This window comes from Macaca thibetana, chromosome 13, assembly GCF_024542745.1.
Source record: "Macaca thibetana thibetana isolate TM-01 chromosome 13, ASM2454274v1, whole genome shotgun sequence".
Taxonomy (NCBI): Eukaryota; Metazoa; Chordata; class Mammalia; order Primates; family Cercopithecidae; genus Macaca; species Macaca thibetana.
Window position 1 is genome coordinate 98205482 of NC_065590.1, and position 12667 is coordinate 98218148.

Here is a 12667-nt window from a genome sequence, read left to right on the forward strand (position 1 = left end):
GGCATGAGCCACCACGCCCAGCCTTAACTGTTTTTTAACACTGTCTGTAAGCTAATGTAATCCTTAAAGGATAAGATGCATCCTAGTGGTTTTCTTATGTGGATATATTTTTTTCCTTTCCAAGTTTCTCATTCAATTATAATGACTATAAAGTATGGGAGAATAATGCCATTTTTAAAATGATTTTAAAGTCATTTTTCCTTTCAAATACATCATGATTTTGGTTCCTTAGATGGCTGTGTGTAGAGTCCGTAACCCCTGGGTGCCTAGTTTTTAGAATAGGGAGTTGAGAGTCTGTCCATGATTTGTTGAAGAAAGTACTGAGCCGAAAGCAGGAGACTGGGGCCGCATCTCATGCCTGCGCACTTCTCAAAATCTCCAGGCCTTGTTTTCTAATGTGTGAGATGAGGAGGCCAGGTTAGATCACTGGGTCACCAGAGATTTCTTTTAGGGGTGGAGCCTTTTTCTTTTCTTTTTTGTTTTTTGAAGCTTTGGAGAAAGCCCAGATCCCCATCTCCTATGCTGTCCTCAAATACATAACTCCTGAGTTATTGCTGAAATCCCTTGGAGGTCTTTTTTATGTTAAAAATTTCAGGCTTTGTAGTGATAAAAGCAGAACAAACTCTTAACTCATATGTCATAAGTATTGTTTTAACTTTCTTCTTTTAAAACACTAATTTTTTTTATCTTGTCACAGCCCAATGATGATCATTACTCAGAAGATCACTAGTTTGGCTTGCGAAATTCATGATGGTAAGAATTCTGAAATTAATTTTTATTGCTGAAAAAATTTAATTCCAATAATATTTTGCTTGAGATATTACCATAACTTTCTGCTATTAGAGTAAGGAAATGGAGGGAGGTAAGATAGGGAAATATACTTAACTGTGCTTAGGGTTATGAAAAATGCTTGCTTTCCTTCAGTGTTTTATCTTCATTTTTAATTCAGTGCAGTGACAGAAAGTAGAATAGTGTGATTTAGTCATGTGGCCCACAGTAGTGATAATTTGACATATAAAGGAAAGAGACGTTTGGTCTAGATCAAGTTTTATTATTTCCTGCTTCAGCTCTTCATTAAATTTTTATTATAATTTATGTGTTTTCCCCACCTCTTCTCCTTTATATACACACATTCATAATTACATGTTTCCATGTATTTTTATTATGAATAATTTCTGTCTTCAGTGAGTGGACATCTAGTCCTGGCCTAACAGGACTCCGAGTCATGAGATTTGGGTTCTGATTCCTTCAAAGACTGAAAAAGCCAAGCATCCCTGTTAGAACGGTCATTTGTATGTAGCATGGGGAGCTTTTGAGATGAGTTTGAGCCCCACTGTGTCTCCACCCATCCTGTGCCCACTCCCCGCGCAGGTTTTCCCTCAATTATTGTCAGAGGACCAGCCTTAACAGTACTGTGAAGAGCGAGCGAGAGAGAGAGAGAGAGAATTTTTCCTCTTCTTCCCTCTGGCTACTAACAAGCAAAATTAGCGCTTAGTTTTTTTGGGGTGGGTGGTGGAGGGAAGGAGGTAGATTAAAAAATCTCTGCTACTTGTTTAATCAAGTCTGCAGGTTAAACAGCAACTCTCTTTCTGCCCTTCAGAGAAAGAAACACCACTGAGGGAAAATTCTGCATACAGGAGGGAACATGAGGATGTGGCTAGAGTGTGGGTTTTGATGGATAGGCAAACATACGCTCAGATTCCAGTTCAGCTTCTTACTGCTTCAGTTTTCTCCTTTGTCAATTAACAGTATGATTCAGCTTGGAGGGTTTTTTTGTGGATTATAATTTATGCACAGTGTCTTGTAGTTCTTGCATCCTGATCAATGAAGTGGGTGAAACTCACCAGACTCTGATACTAGACTGGAGTTATAAAACGTATGCTAGGAAACACTAGAGGTAAAAGCGTACAGTTACCTTCAGGTGCTGAAACTTCTGTAGAATGCTAGTAACAGATTACTCCTGTGACACTGGAAAGAGAATATAGGGAAGTTGTGGATCAGGGATATAATTTTGTCTATAGGTCTAGAAGTATCTGATGACAATATATATTCAACTCAGAAGAACAACAAACCTCATTTTGTGACCTGTTCTTTTAAATGGATTTCATGGTAATTATCTCTTTAGAACAGTTTAGATTTTGATTAGTCTTAGCAGTGTTAGAGGAGTTCATACACTTTAACTTTTCAAACTGCGTTCCTCTTCCAGTTTGCTTCAGACATCCTCCGAGACAGTCTGCTGCAGGTCTTCCACACCCCATACCACCCACCCCTTTATTCCCAGGGATAGATTGAACCTTGTCTAACCCATATTTTATCAGCTAGTCTTTCAGAGAAGGGCCTTATTATCTGTGTATCGGGGGACCCCAAGACCACTCCCAGTTTGGTGATTCACAGGACTTAGCATGTGGTTGAATTCATGACTAACATTTATTACAGCGAAAAGATTCCAAGCAAAGTCAGTAAAGTACAAAGGTGCCTGTCATGAAGTCTGGAAGAAACCAGGCACAAGTTTCCAGAAGTCCTCTCCCAAGGGAGTCACAGAACGTACTTAATTCCCCCAGCAACAAATTGTGACAACACCTGTGAAGCGTCCATCAGGCAAGCTCTTTAGACTCTCAGCACCCAAAGCTTTTATTGGGGACTGGTCACATAGGCCCCCTAGCACACACCAAAATTCCAGGCTCCTAGAAGGAAAGCAGGTGTTCAGAGTAAACCACATCTTTAGCACAAATAGGCTAGGCATAGGGGACATTTCCTATTGGTGTAGGGGACTGTGAACCAGCCAAGTTCTCGCACAGCAGCCATGGGCACACCTTATAAGCAGGCCTTTCTAAGGATAGCAGTCTCAGAACTGTGTTAATTTGTTTCTGCACAGCCTGGTTCTGGACCACTCCTAGATGAAACCAAATAAATTACCTACAACTGTGTCTGTTTCTCAACTATCAATCCACTGTCATCATTCATATTTGTATCTTCAGGAAGCAGGTGTTGTTTTATCCTTGGGTATTTGTAGGCATGGTTTTTAAGACATTTCATCACCCTCATATAATAGAGCCTACTTACCCTTCTGGCTTTGAATTGTGTATATGAGATTGCTGAGGGCTGAGGATGAATGACTAAAATAACCTGCTGGCATGTTTGCTCATGAAGTCTGGCTTATATTGTGGCCTGTAGGGATAGTGTAGCTGGTTGTCTTGCTGGCGGCGTCATTGATGTCACCTCACGGTAGAAATACTTCAACCTAAAGGAATGCTTGTACAGGTTGAATATCTCTTATATGAAATGCTTGAGAACAGAAGTGTTTCTGATTTTGGATTTATTCGGATTTTGGAATATTTGCATACATATAATGAGATATCTTGGGACCCAAGTCTAAACACAATTAATTGATGTTTTATATATACCTTATACACATAGACTGAAGGTAATTTATACATTATTTTTAATAATTTTGTGCATAAAACAAAATGTGTGTACACTGAACCATCAGAAACCAAAGGTACCACTATCTCAGCCACCCATGTAGATAATCAGTAGTTGTTTGGCATCACCATGATTCCTGACTCTGAATTTACATGAAAATGATAAGCAATCATTTTCTTATACCTATTCATACATAAGTACTAAACAGTGGAAGATACGCCATTCCATTAATTCAGTGAAAAAATGGTGTGTTCAGGGGAACTAAGCAGCACAGTAGAATCACTGGACTACCCGTGTCAGCTGTTAGACACAGCAGCAGTGGCAGGCTTTCCGTCTCCACCTGCAACGTGGTGTCGCACCGGGGCTCAGACATCTTCTCATACCCCATTGTGTGCTGGACCGCCTCACTTGTACTTGGTTAGACTTCTAGCTTTAAAAAATGGTATCTTGTCTTTAATTGGTTTTTGGTGATTATTTTGGCAAGTTCCCAAGTTGTGAACTGAGAAGGGAGGCTGGGCTTGTTGTGCATGTAGACTTTTGACACAAGTTTGTTCTATGAAACTCTGTCCTTTAAGCTCTGCGTCCACTTTTCTTGCCTAGTTTATACTTCGAAAGCAGTAATTGCTTCTTTGAGTAACATGGCAGACTGAACTGGTGTAGAGGCCCACCCTATGCCAAACACTTGGACATGCTGACTAAACATAACAACACAGTTTATGTATGGCAAAGCTTGAAATCACAAAGAAGGCTGTTAACATGTCACTTGCCTGGTAAAAGCATGAGGGAAAAAGGATAAGAAGTTTTTAAAAATTGAATACTTATCCTCATTTCTAAAGAGGGCTTTTTTTTTTTTTAAGGAAAGGGTGGACAGCATATATCTGATATGGGGGAAGAAAGTAGAATTGTCACGAGTAGGAATTATCCTTTTTGGGGGTTTAAATCCTGATAATGTTTTACCGTTTTCTCTTCTTCTATCATCTTTTTTTTAAGTGGTTTTTTTTCCTCCTGCTTATAAAAAGTAGGTATGTGATCATTGAGGAAAATTTGAAAAATACAAATTGGAAATATGAAGAAAAATAATCTTCCATGTCCCTCCCCAGACATTTCTCAGAGCCAGACTTTTTTTTTTTTTCTTTCTTTCTTTCTTTTTTTTTTTTTTTTTTGAGGCAGAGTCTTAGCTCACTGAAACCTCCACTTCCCAGATTCAAGTGATTCTCCTGCTTCAGCCTCCTGAGTAGTTGGGATTATAGGTGCCTGCTGCCACACCCAACTAATTTTTTTTTTTCTTTAGTAAAGACAAGGTTTTACCATGTTGGCCAGGCTGGTCTCAAACTCCTGACCTCAGGTGATCCACCCACCTTGGCCTCCCGAAGTACTGGTATTACAGGTATGAGCCAGTCTGTGCCCGGCCCCTTCTTTTTTATTAATATTTCCTTTATCATCTTATGAGGTATAGTTTTCTTTTTACATAATTGTCAAAAGTGGAATATGTAATATATTCCCTTTCCCCAATTGTTGCATATATAGGCTGTTACTTTTTTTTTCAACTATTATGTATAAAGTTGTGATGATCCTTGTCATAAATTTTGAATCGCACCTTCAGTTATTTCCTTAGGGCTAGAGTTTTAGGAATAAAGGGTAGAGAGATTTCTAAAGTGTTTGCTATACTGGTTTACAGAAAGATGATGTGAGTTCCTCTTGGTACCTCATTTATTTGTTTATCTTCTGTCTCCGTACTAGAATATAAGTGCTATAAAACCAGGGAGTTTGTTTTTCCTCTGCTCTTTCCTCAGTGCATAGAATAGTTCCTGAGGCATTTTAAGGCGGTAATTATTTTCTTCTCATCTTTGTTTTATATACATATAAAATACATAAAATGTGTGTTTTACATAATTTAGATTATATTATATGAGTAAGAGCCCTTTAAAATTTCTGCATACTTATAATAGGTGAAAATGGCATCTTGCTCTTTTAATGTACATTTAATGATTTATAATGATAACGTTATTAATCGTGAAATTAACATTTCATGTTAGTTGGCTACATGTATTTCTTCTACGATTTGTCTTTTCATGTTTTTAGGTTTGTCTATTTATTTCACTGTTTTTTAATTGCTTTAGCTTTGGTTCTTTGGGGGAATGTTACTACTTTACTTATATTAATTTATTAATATTAATGTTGCTATTTCCTTTTTACTTTCATTCCCCTGTCGTCTTTAAATTGGATTTGAGGTATATATTTTTAAAGCATATGGATCTAGTAAGTTGATGTGTAATCTTAAATAATATATCCTCCTCTTTGAAGAGAAAGGTAAATAGATGAAAGAAGATGATGTATTTGAGTTTGGTTTTCATGTATTGGAGTCATGGAGGAGTAAGGAAATTGCTCCTTGCTTTATGTTGAGCTTCTAGTTTATAGTACTCATGTGTAGTCATTTAAGTCATCCAGTAACAGAAAAATTGTAATGCCCGTTTTTGAAAAGTCATAGCATTTAGAATTAAGGATAATAACATTATAATTTAAAAAGTGCCAACATTTGGGAATTATTTAATTATAACTCCCCTTAGAGTGGAATTAGATACCCAACCATGTGTTATTTTATAGAGACTTTTCACATGATCGAAGCTGTGTTGCCATGAGAAGGAAAAGAACAGTCATTATATCAAAATTGGGAATATAATAGCATGAATTTCAAATGAGGAAAGTAATGAAAGTGTGCATGGGCAAAAATGCCATTTTGGGGGGAAATCTTAATTGGTAAGAAGAGTACCTATTTTTGTTTCTCAGGGATGTTTCGGAAGGATGAAGAACTGACTTCCTCACAGAGGGATTTAGCTGTAAGGTACGTGCCTTTGCATCCTATTCTGCCATGCTTCCTGCACCCCTGCCTGGGACCCACGTTCCTTCTGTGACTGAGGCTGATTAGTTCTTCTAGAGGTACTTACTTCTGAAAATCAAGCCTCACTCCCTCCATGCACCTCCCTCCTGCCAAAGCCTGCTGGGCGGGGCTGGGCATCCCTTCTGGCTCCTGTAGCACCCTGCCTCTGTGATTGTACATGTGCGCCTCCTATGGGCCACAAGGTTAGCTGCTAAAGTTTTCGTTCCTGTGAGACTCTTGAGTTCCTTGAAGACAGGAGGATAGTATTGTCTTCATGTCTGCCATGTAGTAATTACCGGTAATAATAGCAGCTACCATTGACAGGCCAATAACTTGATGGCAGGTACAGGGCTAAGATACAATACATTAATATAGCATATCGATGCCGTATTTTGAAATCATAAAGAACTAGTCAGATAATTCTCATTATTATTTGAGGAGTTCATTCTGGGATAGGCTTCTACTTCATTTACTGAAGGCACTCTGATGACTAAGGAATGGCTTAATTTCACAGGGTCTATCTCAACTAATATAATTTGAGATGGAATACTCATTATACTTACAGAAAAGTTTCCCATGGATTACCTTGTTTCCAAAACTAGAACGAATAAGTGCATAGCTGCTAGAAGAATGAGATTGTTTGTGATATTATTTAGAACTAAACTAAGTATTCATCTTTCATCCCAGGTAGCATGTCTTGGGGGTCTTTTTGTATTTTCCCATCTTTAAAAATGTTCTATTCCGATAGCCCCTATAGTCAGTCTTTATGTATCAATAAATAGACACTTGAGTAGCTTTCCTGACGAGAGGTTAATTTGGTCTTGGTTCTTTGATCTTTAGGAGCCCTTGCGCCATCCCAGTAGCTACTCATTTACAGACACTCAGCTGCCATTTCCCCTATGCCTCTCACATCGAGAGCAAATCCCCAGACCTAGGTAACCGCACCTCTCACCTACCTGAACAGTGGAAGAAAGCTGAGTGGAAAAACACTGTCTTGCTCACTGGACTCATTTTAAATTTGTTACCCCAAATTTAAAATTAGGATCCTTAGTATTGCCAGTGGTTCTGCATTTCCTCGGTCCACTCACTTGCCCACACTCTTCTAAGATGATATATTCTCCTTCCTGCCAGACTGCTAACACGCCGTCCCCCATACTTGTGTTGGTAGCAAAATTTTATTTTTTGGAGAGAAAAAAAAGCAATCCTGCTTTGATTCTGCAACCACCAAATCTACCATGCTGCCTGAATCTATAACACAGTGCTCTACTTTCTTTCCTGGTGTCAGGTGCTAGCTGTGCATAATCTAATTGAAGGCCAGCTTCTCACTGCTGCACAGAGTTCACTTCCTTCTCAAGGATTTTGCTGCATCAGTTACTCCTGCCTGTTCACTCACCGATTTCTCCCTCTCTGTTGGGCCGTCCCCACACCTGAACAGAACAAGCTCATGACACCTCTCATTCCCTTCTGGCCATCACCCCATTACTGCACACTCCTTTAGAGGAGCACTTCTTGAAGGCTTTGTGGACATTCAGTGTCTCCCCCCATTCTCTCCTCAGCCCCCTGCATTCAAGTTTTTGTGCCCATTCTTGGTCTGAAATCATTCTTTCAAGATTGCCCTTAATCTTGGCCGATTTCATTGTCAGCTTGTTTGCATGATGCTGAACCTCAGCAGCACTGGCCAGTTGGCCACTCTTCTGAAATACCTTCTTCACTTCCTTCCAGGACGTTCCCTTCTTTCAGTTTTTCTCGTCCTTCACTGGCTCTTTGTCTCTGTCTCTTCTGCTGAATCCTCTGCCCCTGCTTCTGCCTTACCACTAGCCTGGGCTCAGCCCTGGACTTCTCCGTTTTCTCCAGGTGGTCACATCCGTTGGCTTTAAAGGCCATCTTCATGTTTGAAGTCTCCTAAATTTATATTCCCGCCCAATCCACTCCCCTTGGCTCCAGCCTCATTTATCCAACTGCCATTTTAAGGTCTTCCATGGATAGTGACAGGCAGCTCAAACAGAACATGTTCAAAACAGAACTTCTGATTTGTCTCCCTCTTCCTTCCTCCCACCTCATCTGTTCCTCCACCATTATCACCCAGTTAGTTAATAGCAGTACCATTATCACTGGTGGCCTGGGGGGACTTCCATTTTCTTACAGCAAATCCACTTCACCAGCAAGTCAAGTTAGCCCTTCCTTTAAAATTAATCTCTAATCTGACTGATTTTCACCGCTTCCACTGGTCACATCCCAGTACAAACCCTCATTTTCTACTTGGTCTGCTGTGGTAGCTTTCCTTCCTGGCTTCCCTATTTTCTCCCATGCCCTGTGCAGCCTACTTTTCAGCTAGCAGCCAGAGAAGCTTTTAATGTGCATTGGGTTATATTATTCCTGTCCCCTGATGAAAATCCTCCAGTGGCTTCCACTGTAATTTAGAATAGAATTACAAACCCCTGACCATAGCATATAAGGCCCAGCAAGAGCCCAGAGCTCGACCCCGCTTCCTCACTCAGTCCATTCTTAACTGTGCAGACCACTCTGTCACAAATACCCTCCCTTCGTGCCATCACTTTCTATCCCTTTACTCTGCTTTGTTTTCTTCATAGTAGGTATTACTGTCTGATGTTATACAAGACATTTGTTTTATTTGTCCTTCCCCCTGCCCCTGTCATTGAGGACAGGAACTTTGTCTCATTTATTGTCCCCATCATCCAAACTGTGATCATTATTTGGAGTGATTTCGCCTCCAAGAGTCAGCTGACAATGTCTAGACATTTTTGGTTGTTACTGCTGAGGGAGGTGGTGCTACTGGCATCTGGTGGGTAGCACCTAGGGGGTGCTGCTAAACACCCTGCACTGCACACGAGGACCCCACAACAGAGAATTATGGGTCCAAAGTGTCAATAATTCTGCAGATGAGAAGCCCAAACTTGAGGCAACACATAGTTGATACCAAATATCAGTGGAATGAATGAATGAATCTTTTGTTTGATATTATACACTACAATTAGACTTAAGTTCTCATTTTATAAATAAATATAGTTATTTACTTCAGTACCTAAAATGACTTGTTGTTTGATATGACAGTTGAGCCAAAAATTACTTAAGTAAGTTTCATGGTTTAGAACTATCTCCTGTCCTTGCTAATGGTGATACATAGTTTGACTTGGTGTTAAAATAATTGGTATTGAGAATGGAGCTCTGCTGCTGGAGTACAAGGAGTTCTTTTATAACCTTGTGACTGCAGGGTACTTACCCTGGTCTTTGATACAGTGAGAAAGCATGCTGTTTCATCATTAAGTAGAAAGAACTAAAAGAGAAAATCTGCCAGAAACATTTTCTGTCATCAATTTCAAACCCTAAAAAGAAAATACTTAAGGTTCAAGACATTTTTAAAAGTGGAAAAATAATTCTGGAAAAGTTAGAAAAATAGTTTGGGCTGAGTGGTAACCCAGATAGTATCAGATGAACAGGAATCACTATTTTGTTCTATTTAATTTCTCAAAGAAAAATAATATATGCTAAGCTAGGCAAGGTGGTGTGTGTCTGTCATCCCAGCTACTCAGGAGGCCAAGGCAGAAGGATTGCTTGAGCTCAGGACTTTTGAGTTCAGCCTGGGCAACATAACAAGACTTAGCTCTTTAAAAAACTGTTTATGAGGGTGTTCTCTCAACCTCTCTTGTCCACAAGAGTGTTTGTATTTTTTAAGGAGACAGCTTATCATATTCAGAGAGGAGAAGGGACTGTAACATGTTCAAGAAGCCTGCCTGCTGTCCCCAGGTGCAGTTGTGCTTTCTTTGCGATGGTTTATAATTGACAGTGGACGGTAGACTTTCTTAATGGAGCTGTTTAAAAAAAAATACACTCCTTATTCATTTATATGATAATATAAATAGTCTAAATAATCTGTGTTAACTACCCATTTTCACCGTGTTACCCATAGGTACCATGTATCATTTGGACAGACCTCTAAGGAGCGGAATTAAAAATGTTTTGAGATGTCCTTGACTCCCTTTTCTCCTCCACCTCACAGCCAATCCCTCTGCAGCCTTCAGGCTCCACTGCCAGGATGCATGCAGAGCATCTGCCCCCTCCTCCAGCCATTGTCACTTTCTGCCTGGAGACTGCAGGAGCCCCACACATGGGCTGGAGTGATGCATTGAGACATAGGTCTTTTAAACACCTACTGTGTTTTTTCATTTCAGTCAGAGTAAAATCTGAAGTTCCTGCCATGGCTTGTAAGGCAGGCCCTGTCTGATTCCACCTCAGCTGTCTTGCCTGCTCCCACCTCTTCCCCTGGGTCCACTTTGCTCCAGCCCCACGGCTGCCTTGCTGCCAGCTATGCCCAGCTCAGGGGTCTTCACGCATCATTTCCTCTGCCTGGAACCCCTGTCACCAACATCCACACAGCTCCTCTCACTTCCTCCTGGTCTCTGCTCAACTGTAACCTTACCAGAGAGGCCTTTTCTGACTTCTTAATAGAATAAAAGAGTTCCTTCTTTTTGTAGCACTTAGCACCTCTGAAAATATGTTTTATGTATTTTATTATTGTTTTCTGCACCCGGTATGCAAGCTCCGTGGATGCAGGATTGTCCTCTCTTTGTTTACTGCCGTATCCAGGCCCTGCAGCAGGTGGGGTACACAGTGCGCAGCACGTGTTTGTTACAAGAGCAAATGATTGCTTAGGAGGAGACAGCAGTGTGGATAGTGCATCCGTCTTTGATTTGTCTCATCATGAGAAATCTAAGTCGAAACCTTCATATTTGCTCATAAGGATCTGTGTAGAAACTCTTATTCAGACATACTTTTGAGCATGACTACGTCCTGATCCTTAAAATTCCTATTGTATGGGTACAAATGAAAATGAAAGCTTGTCTTGTTTTGGAAATGGAGAGCAGTGAGGTGGATTGTTATTCTATCAAATGTTCTGAAGCTTATGCTGCATCTCACTGGTTGCATGTCTTTTCATTGCAGGCGCATGCCAAGCCTACTGGAGTATTTGAGTTACAACTGTAACTTCATGGGGATCCTGGCAGGCCCACTTTGCTCTTACAAAGACTACATTACTTTCATTGAAGGCAGATCTTACCATATGACACAAGCTGGTGAAAATGGAAAAGAAGAGACACAGTATGAAAGAACAGAGCCATCTCCAAATGTAAGGTCATGAGATTTATCTGGAGCCTTTATTTATTTATTTATTTTTTGAGACAGAGTCTCGCTCTGTCGCCCAGGCTGAAGTGCAGTGGCCGGATCTCAGCTCACTGCAAGCTCCACCTCCCGGGTTCACGCCATTCTCCTGCCTCAGCCTCCCGAGTAGCTGGGACTACAGGCACCCGCCACCTCGCCTGGCTAGTTTTTTGTATTTTTTAGTAGAGACGGGGTTTCACCGGGTTAGCCAGGATGGTCTCAATCTCCTGACCTCGTGATCCGCCCGTCTCGGCCTCCCAAAGTGCTGGGATTACAGGCTTGAGCCACCGCGCCCGGCCTATCTGGAGCCTTTATAGCATGTATTAGTTAGTCTTATTTAAAAATACAAATACTTTCACATTGGGAACTTACCCATCTGTTTCTTTAAAAATACTTTTCAAGATAAATGACTCTTCACACCGTACCTAGTAGAAGTACAGTCATGATTAAGAACACAAATAAGGTCACTTCAGAAACTATGTGCCGAATTCCTCAATGAGAATAATGCTTTGTAGTTACAGGGGATTTTACAAGAAAGCTCTTATCATGGAATTGGCCAGCCTAATAATTTTCCAGGCCCCCTTTCCCCTTCCCCCTTTCCTCTTCACCCCTTCATCCTTCCCCCTTCCCGCTTCCTGCTTCCCGCTTCCCTTCCTTTTCTTTCTTTCTTATTTCTTTCTTACCTAGGCCTTGTGTTCCAGCAGATTGTAAACACTCTGTATCCTCCATTTCTTTTTTGCTTTTCCTCTCCTCTTCTTAATTATTGCCAGTTGAAATCTTTCTTCTCTTTAAAAGCCTACTTCAAATATCACCTTTTTCCACAAAACAGCTCCTGATTCCCACAATGAAGAGATTAGTAATATTATAAAGATATTAATAGTAGCTAATGCTTTGACAGTGCTCACCATGTGCCAGGCACTGTGGTGTGGACCTCACACCACAGTTATTCTATCAAATGTAGAATAGTATTCTATCACATAGTTACTCTTTCAGCCCTCACAGCATTCATACAAGGTAGGTGCTGTTTTTCTCACCATCTAACAGATGAGAAAACTGAGACTCATAGGCTAAGTGATTTGATGAAGATTTCCCAGGTTGGCAGTAGAACTGGAATTCACACCAGTGCAGTCTGGTTTCAAGTCTATGCTAAGTTGCCTTACAACCAAACATAATTTTTACTTTCTTTAAGCC

General features: G+C 40.5%; 1 protein-coding gene across 7 annotated transcripts in view; it reads left to right on the forward strand.

The window, feature by feature from the left end:
• Positions 1-12667, forward strand: part of MBOAT2 (membrane bound O-acyltransferase domain containing 2) — a 143223-nt gene that overhangs the window by 111820 nt on the left and 18736 nt on the right. For all 7 annotated transcript variants that reach the window (XM_050753917.1, XM_050753915.1, XM_050753920.1 and 4 more), the window contains 3 exons: positions 698-753; positions 6211-6265; positions 11261-11444. In XM_050753917.1, coding sequence (XP_050609874.1) covers positions 698-753; positions 6211-6265; positions 11261-11444 — 295 coding nt within the window. The remainder of the gene's footprint in view (positions 1-697; positions 754-6210; positions 6266-11260; positions 11445-12667) is intronic.